This window comes from Pinus tabuliformis, chromosome 9 (assembly GCF_031772625.1).
Source record: "Pinus tabuliformis cultivar Carrire ecotype Pingquan chromosome 9, CPIR1, whole genome shotgun sequence".
NCBI classification, from domain to species: domain Eukaryota; kingdom Viridiplantae; phylum Streptophyta; class Pinopsida; order Pinales; family Pinaceae; genus Pinus; species Pinus tabuliformis.
The window spans coordinates 801,588,930-801,612,212 of record NC_142307.1 but is presented as its reverse complement, the minus strand read 5'-3'; the positions used below and the strand labels follow the sequence as shown (position 1 = coordinate 801,612,212).

General features: G+C 39.9%; 1 protein-coding gene and 1 long non-coding RNA gene across 2 annotated transcripts in view; one reads left to right on the top strand and one right to left on the bottom strand.

The window, feature by feature from the left end:
- The window catches only part of LOC149151192 (uncharacterized), a 95,396-nt gene that overhangs the window by 28,142 nt on the left and 43,971 nt on the right, over positions 1-23,283 (bottom strand). The window contains exon 9 of the mRNA XM_089439965.1: positions 1,234-1,444. Coding sequence (XP_089296091.1) covers positions 1,234-1,444 — 211 coding nt within the window. The remainder of the gene's footprint in view (positions 1-1,233; positions 1,445-23,283) is intronic.
- The window catches only part of LOC149151193 (uncharacterized), a 149,509-nt gene that overhangs the window by 88,499 nt on the left and 37,727 nt on the right, over positions 1-23,283 (top strand). The window lies entirely within an intron of this gene.

Sequence of the window (23,283 nt, the reverse complement as noted above, 5' to 3'; positions counted from 1 at the left end):
GACCTCTTACTCATAACTTTGAGCCATAGTATTAGAATATCCTTTAGGTGATCTAGGGAAGCCTCCCTTGTGGTTGAATACCACAACTAAAGAGCAGGAAAAAGGTTGATGAGGTGACAATGGAAACCCTTTCTCTTGTTGCCATAGGGTCTAGCCCCACACAGTGAGGCTTTGCACCGAGCCTACTAGATTTTGTGGCAAAAATGACTATTTTTGTATATACAACATTTAGAATGAAGCGAGAGTTGTATTATCCATTTAAAACTCCCTTTGTATTGAATAGCTTTCCCAGTGGCCAAAAAAAGTGATAACACTTCAACTACTTGTTTAAGTTGACTAGTGAGGCATTCTTGGTTTCATGGATTGAATTTGATCAAATGGCCTCAACAGTTAACGAATGCTACTGCTAGAGTGATTTGAATGCTGTTAGTATTTCCGACAAAATTCTGATTAGTGGTCCTAAATGGTGCTCCATAGACTTGTTTATAGAATACCTTCAAATTAGGGAACACAATAGTATTCATCTGGTAGGCTTACTCCTTAACTGCATGGAGATTAACCCACATTTCAAACTTATCATGATTTTGGGTAGGACACATTATGCATGATTCTAACCACCACTTGTGCATTTTTATTGTATAATACCAACACCAATTTAACAACTTGATTTTCACTTGGAGCAGCTAAACTGTAGATGGTATCCTTTGGAATAGGATTAGTTTTTGGAACTTTCCACTAGTAGATGGTAGGTAAAACATGATCTGGGCTGATAGCGATGTTGCATCATCACCCTTCGTGGACAGATTTAAACTAATTGTTTACAATTATAATGTGTGCAATGCACAACGTATGCTGTGAGATGACTTTTTATATATATTAATTTAGAATTAATTGAAAGATTCCTTATCCACTTAAAATTCCCTTTCTTATGAATGGCCTGTTGATAGTTTTGTCCATCTGAACACATTAATGTGTTATAACTTATCTTTCATGCAGTTGTTTGGCATTCGAGAAGAAAATTCCATTGTGTAATGGTATATTTGAAGTACAACTAAAACATAATTTAGTTACTACATGAAATTATAGCATCCATGCTTGTTGCTATCAATTATTTGGAATGTCAATGAAGGTGTTTGGATAACTAGACCTCACTAAGACATAAATTCCAGTGGACTACAGAAGAAAGAATTTATAAACTCAAGTAGCCATCTGGCTACAGTTAAAGAATATTACCTGTACCATAACAGCACCAGAATGAATCATATTTTGTACCCCAACCATGATAGGTAACAGCCTTAGAACTTCCTGGTGCTTGGGGAAGCATATAAATCATGATCCCAGGCTCACTACCTCTTTGGATGCTGAGCACACCATTTGTTAAAGCACGCTCATAATAATCTGCATAGGCCATTGCTTTGGTCCACCGAAACAAGTGTCGAGCAACCTGCACTTGGTAAAGAAGCATGGGAATTATTTAATAAATAAAAAAATAAATACATACACAACCACATACATGCATGCATCATCTACTTCAGAACCAAAATCCTAAACCCCTAGCTGTGTTGAAAGATGTAAGCCAAATTTGTTTGCATCTAATTTGTTGAGCATAAGAGGTTTATCTGAAATGCAGTTATGATTGCCAGCACAGGATATATTTACACCCTTGTTATCTTTTTTATTTTCTGTATTTGCACGGTATTACACCTCATATTTCACGAGGGTAACTCTTGTAATTTTCATTACAAGATATAACTTGCAACATGTTTACCATAGAGTGTTTTAATGAATTAGGCACAACTTCTCTTTTAGATGGATTGGGGGCACACACCTTTCTTTTGGGAGATGATGCTTGTCTTTTTTGAGTTGAGTCACTTCTTGTTTGATGATCATGCTTGATGGTTTATGGACCATCCTCCTAGTATACTTTAGATGGTTATGGAGCATGCTACCTCATCATGGTGTTGCATTGGTATATTTGTTCATATGTATTAGAGGATGTCACACTTTGGTTCATGCATGATATTTCTAGCCCCATAAGGGGTTGGATAGTGGTGATGTGAGGCAATAATATGGTTATTTTAAATTTGGTAGGTTTTGGCTTGGAACCTCACGAGGTAATGCCCTTGGGTGATTTTGTGACTTATGACACCTAGATCACTTTGTTATGTCATATGTATGCCCTTTTGATGGAGCTCCCCCCTTTGGTACACATGCGAATGTTGATTGTGGTTTTTTAATGTTAGTTGACCAACTAATTCATGGAGGAGGCTTAGAGCTTAAGTGCCCTAGCTCAAAAGGTTCATGTTCACACTTATTTGGGCTTTTATTATCATATGTTTATTATTTATTGGTTTTTGATGGAGCACTCACCTATTTTGTGTGTTGAGGCATTCAACACTTTTTTACATTATTTTATTGCTAGATAATTGGTCTACTCTCTCTCTATCTCTCTCTCGAAGTTGGTTATATGGTTGGTACACTTTGCAAATGGATTGATGGTACTTGGTTAATAGTTGGCACATCTTCTCATGCATGATTGAACTATTTAAGCCTTATTTGGAATGTTGTTGCTTCTTGAATACTCTACCTTTTGCCTCCATTGATGAGATGTTGCGTCTTTGAGCCCACATATGCCAACTTTGGGGAGATCAACATGTGGCATATGGAGAATATTTCCTTGATTTCTACCTTGGTATGTTCACAGGCGCCACATGGAACCTTCATTGCACTTCATGGGAAAATTTAGCCTTGGACACTGGTACTCACCATTTTGTGGTTTTGGCTTGGAACCTCATGAGGTAATGCCCTTGGCTGATTTTGTGACTTATGACACCTAGATCACTTTGTTATGTCATATGTATGATCTTTTGATGGAGCTCCCCCCTTTGGTACACATGTGAAAGTTGATTGTGGTTGTTTAACATTAGTTGACCAACTAATTCATGGAGGAGGCTTAGAGCTTAAGTGCCCTAGCTCAAAAGGTTCATGTTCACACTAATTTGGGCTTTTATTATCATATGTTTGTATTTTATTGTTTTTTAGTGGAGCGCTCACCACTTTTGTTAGTAGTTGGCACATCTTCTCATGCATGATTTAACTATTTAAGCATTATTTGGAACGTTGTTGCTTCTTTAATACTCCACCTTTTGACTCCATTGATGAGATGTTGTGTCTTTGAGCCCACATATGCCAACTTTGGTGAGATCAACATGTGCCATAAGGAGGATATTTACTTGGTTTCTACCTTGGGATGTTCACAGGCGCCACATCGAACCTTCATTGCACATCATGGGAAACTTTAGCCTTGGACACTGTTACCCACCATTTTGTGGGTGATATCCCTACGAGATTTTTTTTCTCCAAGATAGTCATCCAACAACCTTTAGCCCCTTGCAACCACCAACTAGCTCGTTGTGCTATTTCTACACCACCTGAGCCAGCCATGTGTTCCCTCACCCATTTGTCATGATCGTATGTTTAAAGGTGGGCCTTCCGAACCTAAAGGTATGCCTCATCATTTGGTAATTGAGTATTGTAGTTTTCTTATCATGGACACTTCTGGGCATGGATTAATGGGGGGATTCGGCAGAAAGAGTAGGCTAGGTCTATGCTCTTGTCCCATAGACCTCTTTTGGATGTTAACCTTGGACCCTAGTCCCGTGGGATCTCTTTTACTGACCCTTGGGCTTTAGGGATGGTACCACATGGGAAACCTTGATTTTGGTTGCGTGGTGCCGCTCCCTCATCCATATATATTACCGCCCTTCCACTCATTATAACCCCAACCATCATTTCTCCCACCTAGGTCCACATAGGGTTAACCTTCCCCTTCTCCTTGCCCACACCTTGGGTCGGACCTAGAATGATGGCCCAAAGGTTGATGCAGCTGAAAAAAAATTAAAAGCATAATTGGCCACATTCAACAGGAAAATGTACCACAAAATGCAAAAGATAGTCGGGACAAATACATTTAACACGTGGGCAAAAGCCAATACATAAACTCTACTGCATCATCGTGGCCATCACCCTAATTCCTACATGCCCTAGATGAGCCTCCTTTATCATTCAGGAACCCATAATTGTTCCAACCCCTGGTGGGCAATGAACCACCCTACCTTAAAGGGGGTATCCACTGCTATATCTCACACGTCATGCTCTTATCCCTTGAACCCCAAGCAGTCAAATAAAGAAAAATCATAAAAGGCAAAAGGCATATAAAGAAGGGTGGAAAAATCAAGACCGGGGCACCTCATGTACCACGATTGCTCCCTCCTATACATTATATACCCAAGTGTGGGCTTCCCTTTTATTAGCTAACCTTGTACCCCAGAATGTGGCTCGGGGTTGCCTTTTTCATCTCCTAATCCATTCATTTCTTTATCACATGCCACCACCCTTTAAAGGATGTACCTTGGACGTACTATCCCCTTTAGAAGTAGAAACCCTCTAATAGGATACATGGTTAACCCCATTTGGAGCTTGGAGACATTGGCACATGACAAAGCCCACTATGGAAGGGCATGCCATTACGAAGTGCCCACCTATTGTCCATGGTTTGTAAGCTATTTTACTTGATTTTCTTGATGAATTGTTGTACTGGAAGGCTAGGGGACGCATTGGATCTTATGCAGGATTGCAGGTGATCTCCATTTTGGGTTTGGCCTCCCTATACGGGGTCCTAACCCTCCAAAGGGCTACATTGGCACATGCAGGGTGTGTGTTGATAGCCATGGGCCTCCACAATAGTAGAAAACACTCCATGGATCGCTAGAGATGTTCAGAGATTGTTCGAGATTCACTTATTTGATGAAGAAGATGCACCTGGTTCGTCTCTACCCAGCCAACCCCACAGCTGTACCATACACTTGGCAGATGACCCATGATATGTATGCTCATGTGGCATCACTTACACTATCATCTGAGCCCTTACAGATGGTCTACAAGCATCTTCGACTTACTTGGAGACCCATGAGGTCACTTGTGTGCCCTCACACCCATTGGGAGCATCACAGGTTTATTATGTGGAGAATAAGGGGTCAACCCCTTGTCCATTACTTTTGGGAGTCCTATTCATCATTATAGCACTTATGGACTTCATCAAGCTTCTTAGAGGGCCCAACGACATGTATTATTGATCATTTGACCTCTTAAGAGGCTTGTTATTTTGTTTATGAGCTAGTTTGGTGGGCTTGTCACCAAAAGTTAGTTATTTGCACATTATTTTTATTTTAGGGGTTAATGTAGGCTCAAGTAGCTAAATCGAACTCATTAAGAGTGTATAAATACAAATGATGAGAGTTCATTTCTCATCATCACTTGGTTTGGACTTGTATCTCTCTTGAGATTTTCGCTATTCCTTCTTGGTGGACGAAATTTTGGAGCATGGATGAATTTTGATGTATGGATTATCTTTTCTTATCTTGGAGCTTCTTGATTGGCAAGTTTATTGATGGTTGGATATATTCCCTTACATGTATCTACAAATTTAATGTTATTTCTTCTTTTACTTTGTCACATGCATTGATAATGAGATTTTTGCTATACTAGGGCTAATTGCTGCATGCATTTACTGTGAAATTGTGGGATTATGTTTCTATATAGCATCTCTTTATGTATGGGCCATGTATGTTGAACGAATTCTCCTAGGGATAATTCTATGACTGAATTTATCTTGACAAGCCATCTTACCTTGCAAAACAAAGTGTAAAAGCTTTTAAGGTCACTCTCCTTTGCCCTAATGACAAGCGAAGTTGTCCTTGAAGCCTCCTTGACCTAGAAACGAAGTCCATTCTCATATTCTTCTTGACTCCAATCTCCCCAAGTGATTAGGCACTAGTCTACCATAAGGTGATCAGTTAAAAAACCGTTTTTCTTCACCTCTCTTTTGTTCTAGGTCTAGCCACATTAGGGCTCCTAGGGCATCATTTTCCCGACAAACCACCCATAGAAAAACTTTGATCTGTTGGCTTCTACTGCACTAGTCTGTCTCCTAGGCCTCCTCCAAATTTGAGGGAATTCTGACAGTGGGGTTGTGAGCTATCCCAAGCCCTAACCTCGAGATTGGTTTTTGCCCTAAGTTTCCCTAGGCTAGTTCCTTATAGGGATCATTTTGCACCTTTAAGTGAAAATCACTTCTTTGATCCCCTTCTCCTCCATATTTAGGTCAAGGCTATCATTGGTTGCTAAACTTGTTCCTCTTGAATTAACTTGGGTCCACTTGGTCCCATGTGGTCTTGTATCTTGTTAAAGTCGTCTCTTCAAAAACCACTTGGGAAACCAAGTTCCATAAGGATTTTAGGGATTGGGAAGCTCCTTTACAATTCCTTCTCCTTAAACATAGCCCTTAAATCCTCATCCCCTTTTCCCTAGAAAGAATTGTACCTTGCTTGAGAAGCTAGCAAGTCCCATTCTTGAGTCTCCCCTAGGAAAGGGTCCCTGAGATCACTTCACATCCATCTTAGTTGATCTATCCTTCATAAGTGATTCTTTATTTATCAGGTCTCCTCCCGTCAGTGAAAGTCCATAAAGAGTAGGAAGCTTTAGCTGTGGTCACAATGGGCTTAGCTTCGTTATTGCTCTTGACCTAGCAAGTGCCCCTCTAGGACCCCTTGCTAGTTTGAGCGGTAACATTTTTGGCGCCTTTGTTGGGGAGGAAGCAGATCTACCTCCCTAGTGAATCATTGAGGAATTGATTCATTAACGACAATTCAAGTATTCCTCTGGCGACTCCACTCATTCTTAAAACCCCTAGTTTACTTGAAAGCGACAAGATTCCTCCCAAAACTAGGGTTGCTACAAAAAAGAAGAAAAGAGCTCCATCACCCGTTGGGATTACTCTTCTCCCTAAATTTCAAAAGGTCAGTGACCCTTCCCCAAAGATGGCATCTGGTTCTAGCATTGACCCAAAATAAGACCAACCCAAGATGACCAAAAGTGAAAGACCAATGTTGCGGGAAGCGTCCCCCCCTGGTTCCAAGGCCCAAAGCGTGTCCTGTGCGGATGCGTCCTAGGAAGCGCGATTCCGCCTGTTTTGGACGCTTCCTGGAAAATTCGGAAGCTTTCCTCCGAAGCGCGCTTCGTACGACGCTTTGGCAGTACGAAGCATGGCACTTCAGAGGGCGAAGCGTACGATTCCAGAGAAGCGTTTAGAAAATCGTTTTTTTTTTTTCAATTTTTTTTTTTTAAATTTTAGGTGAGTTTGCTTGTTCGGGGTGGGTGCACCTTGGGTTAGGGTGAGGAATGAAGGCAAAAAAAATATAAATATAGCCGATGCTCCTTCATGGTAATGTTAAATTCTTAAAGTAAAAGTGACATTCTCCTTTACTTTTCATTTTCATCCTTTTACTTAAATTTTTAACATTACCATGAAATGACTCAAGATGTTTGAGAGTGGTTCTAGCCTCATTGGACTTCATATGGAGAAAATAGAATTTCATATCCTATTCAAAATTCAGTAGACTTAACAGTTTTCAGGAATTCAGGATCAATGGGATTGTGGCATTTCATTAGATTATATCAAGTATGAAGGTATGCAATTAGCATTTAATCAAGAGCACCAAGCCCTATATGTACCCTAAGTGTTGGTGGTGTTAATTGTTGAACTCCTTTGTCATGCGGCATGCCCTTAGCAAAAATTACCTTTCAATCTAGTCAAAATCATCGATCAAGCATGTTAAGCTTTTTCTACCATATTTTAAGTCTTGAATTAGGTAGTTTGATCAAATTGGGCAATGTTGACTAATATCCCTAGACAATCGAGGTAGAGGAAAAGGCTAGACAAGAGGAGAAGAATCTAGATTCTAGATGGTTGATGCATCTAAATGGTTGATGCTCAAATAATTAATCATTAATGTACAATAGATGTTATATCTATCTTGATTTATGCAAAAATATGCATGTTTTCATGTCTTCTACAACTAATTTGGTATTTGGGATGTTTGTTTTGAGTATAAATGCAATATATATATATATATATATATATATCTATATATAGTAGACGCTTCCGTAGATGGTTCACTTCCTAGATTTTTGGAAAATGACGCTTTCGCGTCCCCGCTTCCAAAAAACGTCCCCACTTCATGCAACATTGTGAAAGACACTTGGTTAGTGTCTTTGCTCCTTTGAAATTGAGTGATGATCCCAAACCATTACCTGAAAAGTATCACTGATGGTTACCCAAGTTCAAAGGGGATGCTATTTGGATTGACCGTGACTTTGTTGAAGAATTTTATTGGTAGATGTCCCCCAGGATGATCTTCGATGAAGATAGGCTCATGATGCTTTTTGCTCTATTTCTTGAAGGACAATCGAGAGAATGGTACATTAGCGTTGACCCAACATGCATACAAGACTCTGATGACTTCGAGGACCTATTAATGAAGAGATGTTCATGCAATTCCCAAGGAACCTTTAACATTGAAAAATTCTATCAAATAACTAAAGGAAGGGAAGACATAAGGGAATTCATTCAAAAATTCGATAGGGTAGTCAAGGATATCCTTGATCATTTGAAACCTCCGAAGCTAATATCCTTGATAAATTCATAAAGGTTGTGGGTGGCCACTTGACCTATTATGCATTAAGGGACAAAAAACCTTCCACATTGGTTGAAGCCAAAGAGATAGCAATGGAAGTTGAGGAAAACTTACAAAACTTGAAAGTGGATGTCACGGACCACGCTAGAGCCAAAGGCGAGGTCAAGAAGGAGAAATCCAAAGATCAACATGAAGAAACCCTCTTGGCCATCCTCAAGAAAATGGAATTTATTTAAGAAACCAACTCACATGACAGGGTTATCATGAATAAAATCATTGCCTTGGAAAGGGCCCAAAAATCTAGTTATATTCCAAAAGGAAAACCCTTTCCCAAAAAGAAAAATGAAGAAGATAGGCCAAGCTTGTCTCAATTCCCAAACACTTTGGCTCCAACTAATGTTGTTGAGCCAGACTCATCTTCTCAGGATGAGGGAAGTGAAGAGGGAGAAAGTGAGGATGAAGAAATAGATGAGCAAGCTAACCTTGTGGAATCTGACATCTTCAACATTTTGCTAGGAGGCTCGTACATGCATCTCCCATTAGTGAGGTTACCCTTAAGGAAGAAAAGGAGGAATCCATTCTTAAATTTGATAGCAAGGGAAGGTTCAAAGGAGTCTAATATTCACAAAAGGAAAATAACAAAGACCCTACAACCTCTAAGGAACCATCTAAAGAAGAATCATTGCTCAAGCAAGCCCCTCCCAAGGAGTCTCTCCCTGAAATTCCTCCCAAGAAGGATCCCCCAACCAAAGCCAATTCAAAAAAGGATCCTCCAAAGAAGGAAAACATCAAGAAGAAAGAGAAGGGAAAAGAGGCTAAGCTTGACATTGACATAGGGGCCGTCGTAGGGAAAATAACTATACGCGTTCCTTTGAAAGAAATTGCTAAACTTCTCGAGCAACAACAACAGATCAAGTCCCTAGGTATTCAAGAAGAAGAATTACCCGAAGACTTACAAAACATTCATGTTTCAGACCGAAACCCTGGGTATGAACCATTTATGCCCACTTTGGCTATCAATGACCTCTTCTTACACAATTGTATGTTAGACTTAGGGGCTTCCGCAAACATCATGCCTCTAAAAGTTATGAAGCAATTGGGTCTCAACATCACTCACCCATACAAAAAGGTATGTGGTTTTAACTCCAAGCCCATAGAGGTGGAAGGTCTCATAAAATACCTAAAGGTATTTGTTGTTGCACAAAGTGTCTAGGCACCGCGACAACGCTCAGAGTAAGGGTTGTCACTCTTGATCCTTACTCCGTTTAGACTCTCTTCTAGGCAAGTCAAGGGGGGTAGTCCCTAAAGTAAATGGATGAGAAGCCTGTGGAATACGGGCTCTAGGAGATTTTAATGATGGACAACTTGACAAATGTAAATAAATCTTGAGATTTTAATGATGGACAGCTTGACGAATGTAAATAAATCTTGATTAACTCAGATGAATAGATTAAACGCTAATGCAACCAAAACACGACCACAAGATAGAAACAATTATAGACCAGTGCCTTATGTTCGATTAATCGTAGATTAAGTAAAACAAGTTATCCAGAACAATTTTCCAATATGTGACGAATAATGACAATCATGAATAATCAATATAAACGCCCAAAATTGTAACATGCAAGAAATTCCAGATTTAAAATGATTTTCGCCAACTGCCCAAATCTAGATTTAATAAATTTTCTCCTATAGCCAATATAATTTAAAACATTATCGCACTTTGACCATAGCAGAATTATGAAAATTTAAGATTTAGCATTTAACATCAGAAACACCGAGGAATTTTAAGTTGGCGCTTCAGTCATTCCTTAGGCAAAATGTAAAGAAGTAAAACAAGTCAATGGGTTAATAAATCGAATTTTTTAATGGGCCATAGGCCACATTAAAAAAATTTAATGTTTAAGCACAAATCCCTTAATTTATTTTAACTCCTTAGTCAAAAAATTTAAAAATATTTGAATTTTTTATTTTATTTTTTAGAACTTTTCAATGTTTAGGATTTTTAGATTTTTATATTTTATAAATTTTTATGATTTTTTAATTTTGTAAAAAATAAAGAATCAAAATATAATTTTTTTTTTTTTTTTAATTTTAAGAATTTTTAATTTTTAGGGTTTTTAGAATTTGTTTTTTAATGTTTAAATGTTTTTATATTTTTTGAAAGTAAATAAAAATAAAAATCAAAATGAAAATGAAAAAATAAAATCAAAACAAATCAATGAAATACAAATCAAAATAAAAATAAAAGATCAAATTCCTTTCATTTTTGAGATTTTATGAATAAAACAAATAAAAACAAAACGCAATCAACTAATAAAACAAATTTCAAATTATTTACAAACTTAGACCTAATTGAATGTACAAATAAAAATAACTAACCTAAAGTAGATAGGAATGACACCACAAATGTTACAAAAATGAAATCAAATAATCTAACCCTAACACTTACGACTATACAAATGAAATAAAATCTAGCCTAACCTAATCATGAAATCGAAGTATATAACAAAAATGTTGAAGTGTATTTTTGTTTGCAGGTGCTTAGACGGGCAGCGAAGGAGCAGCTCATACAGACAATGGGTTTCAATGGCAGATTGATGGCGATGCAGCGTTTGGAAGGCATAGGGATGACAATGCATGGAGGGAAAGAGCAGAGATCTGGCAGGAAAGGAGGGCCAAGGTACGCAGATAGGTATGAGGGTCGAGATATTGTTGCAGGTCAGAGGGTTGAGGACTGCGGAATGGAGCTTGATGGAGCAGGCAGCATGAAAAGGATGCGGATATGAGGGTTATACGGGGCAGGCAAATGGATAGAGTTCTGGGCAGCATAATGAAATGGATGCGTGAGGAGGCTGAGAGCTGGAAGAAAGGGGAAAAACAACAAATGGGTGTTTTGGCAGCTGAGGGTTTGATTTGGAGCTGAGAAAACGCAGATAACAAAAAAAGTCGAAGTGTATTGTTATTTGCAAGTGCTTGGACGGGCAGCGAAGGAGGAGTAGCTCACGCAGACAACGGGTTTCGATGGCAAATCTATGGTGACGCAACATTTGGAAGCCACAGGGATGAAAATGTGTGGAGGGAATGAGCAGAGATCTGGCAGCAACGGAGGGCCAAGGGACGTAGATAGGTATGCGGGTTGGGATATTGTTGCAGGTCAGAGGGTTGAGGACTGTGAAATGGAGCTTGATGGAGCAGGCAACGTGAAAAGGATGCGGATATGAGGGTTATACAGAGCAGGCAGATGGATGGAGTTGTGGGAAGCACAATGAAATGGATGCGTGAGGAGGTTGGGGGTTGGAAGAAAGGGGAAAATCAACAAACAGGTGTTCTGGCAGTTGAGGGTTTGATTTGGAGCTGAGAAAACGAAGATAACAGAGGGAAAAAGAGAGGGCTCCTAAAAAAAATCGAAATTTTGCAGGGAAACAAAAGGAAACCCAACTAGCAGATCGAAAAACTCAGACAAATGGTAGCCAGAAAACCCCAGAAATTTTAATTAAAATGTTAAAATCTTCCGCTTTAGACTTATTTTGAAACCCTGAAACCCTCACAAGATTTTCAGATTTAAGAATTTTGAAACCCTTATAGAATTTTCCAGCTTTAAAGAAAAATTTAAAACCCTTGGACTGCAAAAAATTTGGACAGTATCCCTGCAAAATGATTTCGAGAGTCTCAGGAAGGCAGCCCAAACTCCAAACAACCCAGAAAAAACGAATTTCACACTTGTATTTCAGATTTACCAATGAAACCATCGTAAGATTATTTCCAGATTTAAAATATTTGAAAACCCTTGGATTACAAAAATAATGCCCATGCAAAAGTTGGTTTTGAGGCAAGATCTTACCCTCTAGGGCCTAGATCTAGCTTCAAAATCAAACTTCACCTTCAGATCTGCAACATGTACTTGAAAACACAAACACCCAGAACTTGGATATACAAAAATAAATGAAATTCCAAAAATTCTAGTCAATTTTTTTTTTTTTTACAAATCTATGCATGGGAACAACAGATCTACCAGATCTTGCTAGTGTGAGTTCAACTCCGCTCCCAGATCTGATAATCTAAGGCTCTTAAAAGCCAGATTTATCAATTTAGCACAAAAACATTTTTAAATTTTAAATTTAAATGGAGGTGCTTCACCCAAAACCTTTTATGCATCACCAAATAAAAGTCTTATGATAAGCCCAGGATCAAATCAAGCTGGGCTCTTCAGAAAACACGGATCAAGTGTTGGTTGGTTCAACCAAGAACTTCCCTGAATGCTTGATGATCTAATAATCGAGGATTTCCTGTAAAATTCAATTTAACCGTCAACATAGAGCGAGGAAACGATAATGAAATTCAGATAAATAGAAATACTTTCTATTATATTCAAAACTTGAATTATCATTCAAACCCTAGCAACTGAGCAAGATACCTGTACTCAAATCTCTTTTCAGGAAGCTATCATCAATGGCTAAAACTAAATCTATGCATAAAAATGACACATACAGTATTTCCACGAAGAGTAACACCAACAGATATTTAACCCTAAAGTCTTTCTCTATTGCTCATAAAAAAATTACAAGAGAGCTTTTCGCTTAGCACACGGTCAAAGGATCTGATCAATTGGCTGACAAATGATCTCCTATTTAAAGATAAATCCTCCAACGGCTAGTTCGAGTGATCCTCGTCAAAGCAATCTCGATTGTTGATGAGGATTAAAATTCTTTTAATCTCATCCGTCGAAATTTTAAATTATTGAGGAAATTAGAAATTTCCAATTAAATGCATTTTAATTAATTCAAAAATTAAATTTTTGAATTAATTTCCTCAAAATGTTGACTTTGACTTAACCCCAGGGACCAAAGGCTTAAAATGTAGCAAAATAATTAATTACCTTAGTCCCTGGACCTTTTAAACTTTAATTTTTTAAAGACCAACGAATTTTGCCTTTGGAAAATTTAAATTTACTTAGGACTTAGACTTAATCAAATTTCTGGCTTAGGATTTTAATAAATTTTAGCCAGAAAATTTAATTAGTTAACCTATGAGGGGATAAATTATTTTTCTAACCCTCAAAACACTTTATATCATGATTTTTACCTTTTTTACATGTAAAGGGGGAAAACCCATTCACAAAAGACCCTCACAGATTACTTAGTTCTGCAACACAAAATATAATCTAGCAGATCAAGCAATTTGTAATAAAATAACCTAACCAAATAGTTAGGATTATTTCCAAATCACTTTTACATAAACTCGATCTAGAGCACTAGGACTCCCCTAAGATCCCAGTGACAAAATCCATTTCGGCTTTGGGGTAAGGTTGAAAGAAAACTCTGCTGACCATTCGAGAATGGATTGGTGAGACAAAAAACCTCCCGGAATGTAGATCGTCACCAAAAAAGTAGGTTTACCTAGGTAATTACATACACGACACGGATCCGCTAAGATTATTTACATTATACACATGCGACTCGGTTTACATTATAAGATGATGATCAAGATGATGATGATAGTTGGACGACACGAACACATTGATCAGGCACTATTCCTTTTGCGAAAAGAAAGGGGGTGTACTGCTATGGGTCGTTGACACGTAGTGGTCAACAATATCTTTGGCTAGGAACCCTGATATATCGCTTCTCATGGATGTTGTGGTCATAAATTTCCCTAATGAGTGGGGGATGCTCTTATCTAGGAATGGGGAGCCACGGTTGGAGGCCATCTCCAAATGGACTTGTCATATGCAACTATCCAACAAACCAATGGTACCCCTTTTGTCCTCTATAGAGAGCCTACCTACCTTTCTCATGTGATCAAGCCTGGATCAATCTCATGCTATGAAACACATGAAATCGAGAAGCCTTCTCCTATTCTCCCATCACAAGAAGTCCACATTCTCAAATGACCAAATCCCAAGACGAGTAAAAAGTGGAAGCCTAAAAACGAATACAAGGTCGGGGATTTGGTCTTGGTTGATAGAGACCCAATAATATTAGTTTTTGGTAGCATCGGATGTGCTCTAGCTATGAAAATTGGTGGAGAGGCTAAGACACATGAGTTCTAAAGAACCTAGAAACCGTTTGGTGAAATTGCACCCGGATTGTATTTTATTAAAATAATTAAACTTAGGAAAATTAAATTATTAATCAAAATATGGGTGAGAATGATCTAGAAGGCGGGTCAATTCAAGTTTTAACTTAGCCGTTGATTAGAGACTTAATCTCGGTCATTGAAGTCTCAACGAGGAAAGTATAAGAAGTGGGCTTGGAGTTCATTTAAAAACACACACGGAGAGAACACATTCATCTAGAGTTCGATTTTTGGGGCTAAGAAGTTGAGAAATTCGAACTGAGTGATCATTCTGCAGCAGAGGTGTAGGGATTGTTCGGGAATACTGGACAGAGAGGTAGAGAGCCACTAGTGGAGGCAACGTAGCATCTAGAGGAACTGACGTTGGGCCAGTCTAGGCCCTTGTAGTCTTGACGCAGAGCCAGAAGGGCTAGCGCAGAAGTGAGGTTGCCCTCATGCAAAAAGCCGGAAACTGCCAGGGAGCTGTCGGAATAGGCAGGAGAGGTTGATGCAGAAGCTCCAGTGGGCAGAAGAGACAACACAGAGCTGTCACAAAGCATGTAAGGCTGACGCAGGGCCAACGCAGAGATAGCTAGGGTCAGCCAATTTTGTTGCCGGATCAGCTAGAATTTGTAGGGTAAAGTGAGGTAATCTCACTTAGTTTTTCGCCATTATATTTTTTCTGTCATTGGATTGCCAGGAGGGCAACCAACATTGTATTCAGAACTACTGCTTAATAATAGAAAACCCTCAAAGTTGTTGCACTGGTTTTCCCACATTGGGTTTTTTCGGGGACTATTTTGTCCAAAAATCATTGTGTCCTATGTATCTTGTTCTTTGCTCAGTTTTTTGTTTCATATAATCAAATTTAAAATAGTGTAGGCTATAGAGGTAATTTATTTCAGTATTAAGAAAATAACTTGATAATGTATATTAAAATCAAGTAGGAGAAGTAAATTCAGTTTTGCTGCAGTAGGGGTTCCTTGAGTGTAGGGATTTTCACATGGTATCAGAGGATTGATTTTGAAACAAGAAGAGAAGATCTAGAGCTGAGCAGAGAGGCCAATAGCTGCATTTGGCAACGATTCGAATCCCCTTGAAGGGATTGCGCAGTCCTTGTTAGGAAGCAGAGATTCAGAGGAAATCTATCTCTAAGAGAGTCGACAAATAGGTACGATTTCCAGTTTGTGAATTCGCAGAAGCATAGGGAGTGACGCGGAGTCTCGACGCAATGCTTAAAGGGCGCAATTTCTGCTGGGGCAGAAATCTGTTGGAAAAGAGCGAATACATATAGAAGGGGAATTTTCTCATCATAAGAATTTTCTCGCCAAAAGTCTAAATTCTTCACTTGCCAGAAAACAGATCACTGTTGAGCAGTGACTAGAGGAGTCAATTCAACAATTTGGGTGAGATGGCATCACATGGGCTTAGAGATCAGGATAGGTTGGAAGGAGCTTCCAACTATGTCACATGGAAGACCAAAATCTTAGTTGTTCTAGAGGAGTATGATCTCGAAGCTTATGTCAAGAGTGTTGTGGTTTTTCCTGCTGACAATGATCAGAAGAAGAAGTACAAGGCCGAGCAGTGGAATACGAAGAAGTTCATACTCGATGGAGTTCGAGATCATGTGGTCTCACACTTGCAGGGCAAAGATACAACCCGAGAGATGTGGGAAGCTTTGTCTTCACTGTATAAAGGTTCTTCCGAACAACAGAAGATGTACTTAAAACAAAAGTTGTAGCGGACATTGATGCAAAAGGGAGGAGTTAACTCCTATCTTCAACGTCTTCAGGACACCAAAGACCAACTTGCTGCTGTGGTCTACTCCAGCGAAAGGGGAATTGTTCACATATGCCTCCCAGGCTGAGCCTGGCCAACATTACCGCTCATGCGCTATCGAGTGGGGATGGATAGAAGACGAAAATCGGCCGCCCTAAAAACGACCCAAGGCCATCGTTCAGGCAAACTCGAAAATACAACTCGATCACCAACCCACCTTTCACACGGTCTACTCAGTGTACTGCGATGGTAAGGACGGCCCTGAATGGAGTGTCGGATGAATGGAAAGTCTTCGTCCAATGTATATTGGGTAGGGAAAGACAACCTTCATGGGAGGAAATGTGGGTAGCCCTTCAACATGAGGAATTAAGGAGGGGCCTGGTAAAGGTCAACCTCAATGGCAGTAGTGGGAGTGGCATGAAGACCAAAGAGGAGGAGGAGAACAAAGCTCTAGCATCAAAGGGACAGCAGAAGCAAAAGAGGAAGAAGGACATTTTGAAGGTGAAATGTTTCAGATGTGGCGAGATGGGCCACTTTGCATCCTAGTGTCCTTTGAAGTAAAAGGATAAGGATGAGAAACATTATCCTAAGGCTGCTCTAGCAAAGATTAACGAAGATGAGTTTGCCATGAGTGCCCACGAATATCCCGTAGGGAAATGGGGTGATATTGAGCTGTAGTTGGAAGGACTAATGTGGGTAGGATCCTTGAAGAGTCCACCTCTTGGATAAAATCCTCGCTATAGGAGCCCGAGTTTCAACAGTAGTGAGATGGACTTAGTGTCAGATGATGCAGTGGATTGTTTGGAGGACAGATGCAGTAGCCTGAGACCAGATATTGATCAACATAGAGCAAGGTTGGAAGCAGTGCAGACGACATAGTGCATAAGTCAACAACAACGCAGAAGATTCAGAGGGTTAGAGACTAATAGCAATCAGATTCCAACATTCATGGTATTATGTTGAACAAAGTTAAGTTCAGTAATTTTGGATTTTTTTTAAGTTTCTTCTCTCAATAACTGAGTTGCAGTATGAATGCAGAGTTAGCAGTGGTAGTGCTAGCAGCATAACAGATGCAACATTTGAGAGAGAGCTATAGTACAAATGCAATAGTGGCAGTGGCAGTGTCATGGGCAATAGTACAATTGCAGTAGCAACACAGTGTTGGTGGCACCAACAGTGCGGAAAGGAGAGGCTTCAGAAACAGAACAACATGCAGTTGGACATTGTTGCTAGAGCACTTTCCTCGCTAAGAGGGAATGTTAGTTTTTGGTAGCATCGGATGTGTTATAGCCATGAAAATTGGTGGAGATGCTAAGGCACATGAGTTCTAAAGAACCCAAAAACCGTTTGGTGAAATTCCACCCGAATTGTATTTTATTAAAATAATTAATATTTTAATGGGGTTCCTAAGTCTAAACTTAGGAAAATTAAAGTATTAATCAAAATATGGGTGAGAATGATCTAGAAGGCGGATCAAGTCAAGTTTTAATCTTAGTCGTTGATTAGAGACTTAATTTCGGTCGTTAAAGTCTCAACGAGAAAAGTATAAGAAGGAGGTTTGGGTTCATTTAGAAACACACGGAGAGAACGAATTGATCTAGAGTTCGATTTTTGGGGCTAGGAAGCTGAGAAATTCAAATTGAGTGATCATTCTGCAGCAGAGGGGCAGGGATAGTTCGAGAATACTGGATAGAGAGGCGGAGAGCCACTAGTGAAGGCAGTGCAACATCGAGAGGGACTGACGTTGGGCCAGTCTGGGTCCACAGAGTCTTGATGCAAAGCTAGAAGGGCTAGCGTAGAAGTGAGGTTGCCCTCACGCAGAAAGCTGGAAACTACCGGAATAATCGGGAGAGCTGACGCAGAAGCTTTAGGAGGCAAAAGAGAGCGGAGGGTTGATGCAGAGCCTGTAAGGCTGACACAAGGCCAACGCAAAGATAGCCAGGGTTAGCCAATTCTGTTGCCGGATCAACCGAAATCTGCTGGGTAAAGTGAGGTAATCTCACTCAGTTTTCCGCCATTATATTTTTCTATGTCACTGGATTGCCGGGAGGGAAACCAACATTGTATTCATAACTACTTCTTAATAATAGAAAACCCTTAGCTGCTACACTAGTTTTCCCGCATTGGGATTTCCGGGGACTATTTTGCCCAAAATTAATTGTGTCCTATGTATCTTGTTCTTTGCTCTGTTTTTTGTTTCATGTAATCAAATTTAAAGTAGTGTAGGCTGCAAAAGTAATTTAGTTCAGTATTCAGAAATAACTTGATAATGTATATTAAAATCAAGTAGGAGAAGTAAATTCAGTTTTGCTGCAGTAGGGGTTCCTTGAGTGTAAGAATTTTCACAAATGCCTGTCAAGATTCATGGAAAAGTTGGGGACGACTATTATTACATTGCTAGACTCAATGATGAACTTTGGCTCGAGTCGGTCAAGTTAAGTCATATCACCCCTTTCCTTGAGACTTGACATTATACCATATGCATGGTAGAGTAGGATGCATTGCATATTGATTTTGTTGATTTTGGGTAGAATTGGATGTGCTCTAGCTTCGAAATTTTGTGAAGGGGATAGAATACATGAGATCTCTAAGACCCAGAAATCATTTGGAGAAATTCCACTCGGATTGTGAGTTATTAAAATAATTAATATTTTTAATGGGGTTCCTAAGTCTAAACTTAGGAAAATAAAAATATTAATGCGTATTAATAAAAATATGGGTGAAAAGCTTCTAAGAGACTAGGATCAAGACTGTTGTAATTTTAGCCATTGATTAGGGACTTAATCTCAACCGTTGATTCATCAACAGGAAAAGTATAAGAGGAGGCTTGAGGGTCAGTTGCAGACACACCAAGTTGATCAATCAGTTCGATTTTTCTGGGGCGTGGTTTGTTGAGAAAATCGAACCAGTGATCTGAGTTGCAGTGAGAGGGGTAGAAGCAAAGATTTGGATCGGAAAGGAGTTCCGAGCCAAAGAGTATGTGGCAGAGAGGCAACAATAGCATCAGAGAGGCAGCGTAGAGGCCTCTGCAACCCAGGACGAGCTCACGCAGAGCTGACACAGGCCAAGAGGGTCTCTTGCAGTGGCAGTGCAGAGTATTCGTCAGAAGTCTGAGATTTTGCTGAAGAGGTGAGGTTCTGAGCCAGGAGAGCTGAACAACAGTCTTCCTCCAGCAAATCGATCTAGTAGAAGGGGTGACGCAGTCTTTTGAAGGCAAGACGTTGGCCCATGCAGTGATTGTGTAGGGATTTCGCAGTTTCTGCCGGGAGGAGCTAGATCGCTCATTGCATCAGTTGTGACTTGAGGAATGAGGTAAACCCTCGAATGTATTTCTTGCTGCTGTGATTTCTCTGTATTAGCCGGTGTGAGAGGCAACCTATTGTACTCATATTCTACTTGCTTAATAATACAAATCTTTTATCTGCTGCACCGGTTTTACCGCATTGGGTTTTTCCGGGGACGTGTTGTACAAAAATAATAGTGTCCCTTGTGTGTTTGTCTCATCTATTGTTTGTTTATGATCTGTATGTCAGTGTAGTCTGTAGCAGATCTTTTCATCACTGTTTATAAATTAAATAACTTGTTGAATGAAATAACAAGTAGGAGATGTTAAACCAGTCATTGCAGAAGGATTTCTGTTTGTAAAGATTCAGAAATTTTCACAGATTTTGCATTAGAACTAATGTCATATGATATTTCTCATGATAGATTAGCTGCACTTAGATTTAAAAACTACATTTGAAAGTTTATTTCTATGAGTCAATTTTGTGGGTCTAATCTAAGCATATGCGATCATGAGACGTCGCGAAAGCATGTTTCCCTGTGTTTTTCAACTATTATATGTGCAAGTAACAAGTCTACGGTAACCAAGAGATTGTTGGAGTTTTCGTGACCTCCCGTTCGAGTAGCTTTCATCCACTTCGAGAGAGATCACGTTCCAGTGGGAGCCAAATGTTACCCACCATTTTGTGGGTGATATCCCTAGGAGAAAAAAAATCTCCAAGATGGTCCTCAGCTGGCATCCAACAACCCCTTGCAACCACCAACTAGTCGTTGTGCCATTTCTCCGCCACCTGTGTTGAAATTTGGTATCGGAGGACATGTGGTTCCCTTAGGCTTTGATCTTTGGCCTAGGGAAAAGTGTCCAAAAGAATTTAATTTTTCTCCTAAAGTGACTTTATAATTTTATAAAGTTAAATCTAATTTAAAAGTGACTTTAAGTGATAAAGTTACCAAGTCTAATTTTAAAGTGACTTTTATAAAGTCATTAAAAAATTAGAAAGGAAAAGTGACTTTGGAAATAAATGAATAAGTGGGTCTTTATTAAAGTGGGGTGAATTAAAAAATAAAAAGTGAGATTTAAATGAGCATTTAATCTCAGCCTTAGATCTCAATCTATTTCAGCCATTGGATTTAGGGATCACCGAAAAGTCACTTGGATCATCCAAAAGTCACTTGGGGTTAGATTAAAGGAGGAAAATGAGGAAAAGGTCATTCATTCTTTCATGAGTAGATTGAAAGAAGGAGAGCAAGAGAGCAAGGGAGATTTCTGGACAGCGAGCTGCGGAGTTTCAGCAGCGGAGTTTCAGCAGGGCGGAGTTCCAGCAAGTCTGTACAACGGAGTTTTAGCAGGGCGGAGTTTCAGCGAGGTTGAGTTTCAACAAGGCTGAGATAAGTTGTAAAAGTTTGCTTGCTGATTTTCGCTGAATATTTCTCTTACTATAAAAAGACATTTTCCATAAATAAAGAAGAGCTCTCAAACTGGTTTTCCCCAAGAGTTGTAGAGGGTTTTTCCAGGGTCACATTGACAAAAAATCTCAGTGTTTAAATGGTTGTTTATTACTGCTGATTTTTATTTCTGCAATTTCCAGCATTTTGTAAAATTTCCAGAATTTGTGTTTTCAGCAAATTTATTTTTTCCAGCTTGTTAAATGTATGGTTATGGGAAAGGGCATTTAACTATATGGGAGAAATAAGGAGAAACTAAAAACCGGGGTGGGAAATGAGAAATTTCTACATGGTATTAGAGCTTGAGTGCTGAAGGATAGCGTGGGACAGCAAAAGGAAAAATTACAGCTGTTGATTTTTCACTCAGAAAATTCCAGCAAGCTGATTTTTTCATAAACAACAGTTTTATCTTTACTACAGCAGTGCTATTTTTCAGTTTTAGGACAACAAGATGTCATTGGGATTAAGGGTGGAGGATAGGCTGGATGGGCATACAAATTACAGTGTTTGGAAGGAGAGAATGCAGAGTATCTTTGAGGAGGCAGAAGTTTGGGATGTTATGGTGCATACCACACAGAACCCTGTTGTTGTGTCTACTGATGCTACTCAGTTGACGGCTTATAATAAAAAGAACAACAAGGGTAAGAGGTTGATTCTAGACGGAATCAAAGACCATTGCATTCCTCATGTGAGAGGAAAGAGCAATGCCCATGAGATGTGGCAGCATTGTCCAATCTCTACCAGAGTACCAATGAGAACCGGAAGATGGTCCTGAAGAAGAAGCTGAAGAACATTAAGATGGGTAATGATAGTGCAGCTGGATATCTCACAAAGATTACTAATGTGAGAGATGAGTTGGCAGCGATTGGAGAGGCCATTCCAGCCACTGAGTTGGTGCGGATTGCAGTGAATGGCCTCCCTCGTTCATGGTTGAACTTTGCTGATGGGATTTGTGCACGTGAGACCCTTCCCACATGGGAGAGGTTTTGTGATGATTGCATTCAGACAGAGATCAGGAAAGGTCAGCTTGAGGCAGCCAAGCCAGTTGAGCAGGATGAGGATATAGCACTGGTGGCAGGAGGCAAGAAAGGCAAAGGGAAGAAGCAGGCTTCCACAAGTAGTGGTGGGGGCAAAGGCAAAGGTAAAGGTAAACAGGGGAACACACAGAAGGACTATTCCAAGGTGAAGTGTTGGAATTGTCAAAAGATGGGACACTATGCAGTTGTGTGTCCGGAGAAGAAGAAGAAGAAGGGGAAGAACCAGGACGTGGCAGCTTCAGCAGAGATTGAGGACTTTGCAGGTCGTTTTGACCGGGAGTTTGCGTTCACTACGTGTGAGTCCTCTAGTGCAGGATCACCTGCCACACAGGTTCAGAGGGAGCATGCTTTTTCCTCCATTAGCGGAGCATCTTCAGGTATCTGGTATGTGGACAGTGGGGCTTCACGTCACATGACAGGAGTCCGTGAGTACTTCTCAGAGCTTTCAGAGAGAGGCACTGATATAGAGGTAGTACTCGGTGATGACAGAGTTGTTAGAGTAGTCGGGGTGGGGACACTGACATTTCAGAGGGAGTCCAAACCTCCCTTGAAAGTGTCAGATGTTCTTTATGTGCCAGGGATGAGGAAGAACCTCATATTTGTCTCAGCTTTGGAGGACAGAGGATATCAGGTACTGTTCAGGGGAGGACAGGTGTTGATGTATCCCAGGGGGCACTCCAGCTGATTCAGCTAGCGTGATAGGTGTACGTCATGCAAAGGTGTACAAGTTTGCATTCCAGCCCCTTTTGGCATTGAGCAGTAGTACCGACATCAGAGCTAGCAGTTCTGCGCTGTGTGAGATTTGGCACCGCAGGATGGGACATATGTATCATGGAGCCTTGAGGACATTGCGGGAGATCACTACAGGTGTGCCAGATTTCAGTACTGATCACTTTGATACTTGCAGAGGTTGTGCGATGGGAAAGTTTTCCAAATCCCCTTTTCCTAGTAGTGACAGCAGAGCGACTGGGATACTTGATTTGATTCATTCTGATGTGAGCGGTCGGATGTCTCATGTTTCCTTGAGTGGATATGAGTACTATGTTTTATTCATTGATGATCACTCCAGGAGGACGTGGATTTATTTTTTGAAGACCAAGAGTGAGGTCTTCAAGTGGTTTCAGGAGTTCAGAGCTCTTGTGGAGACA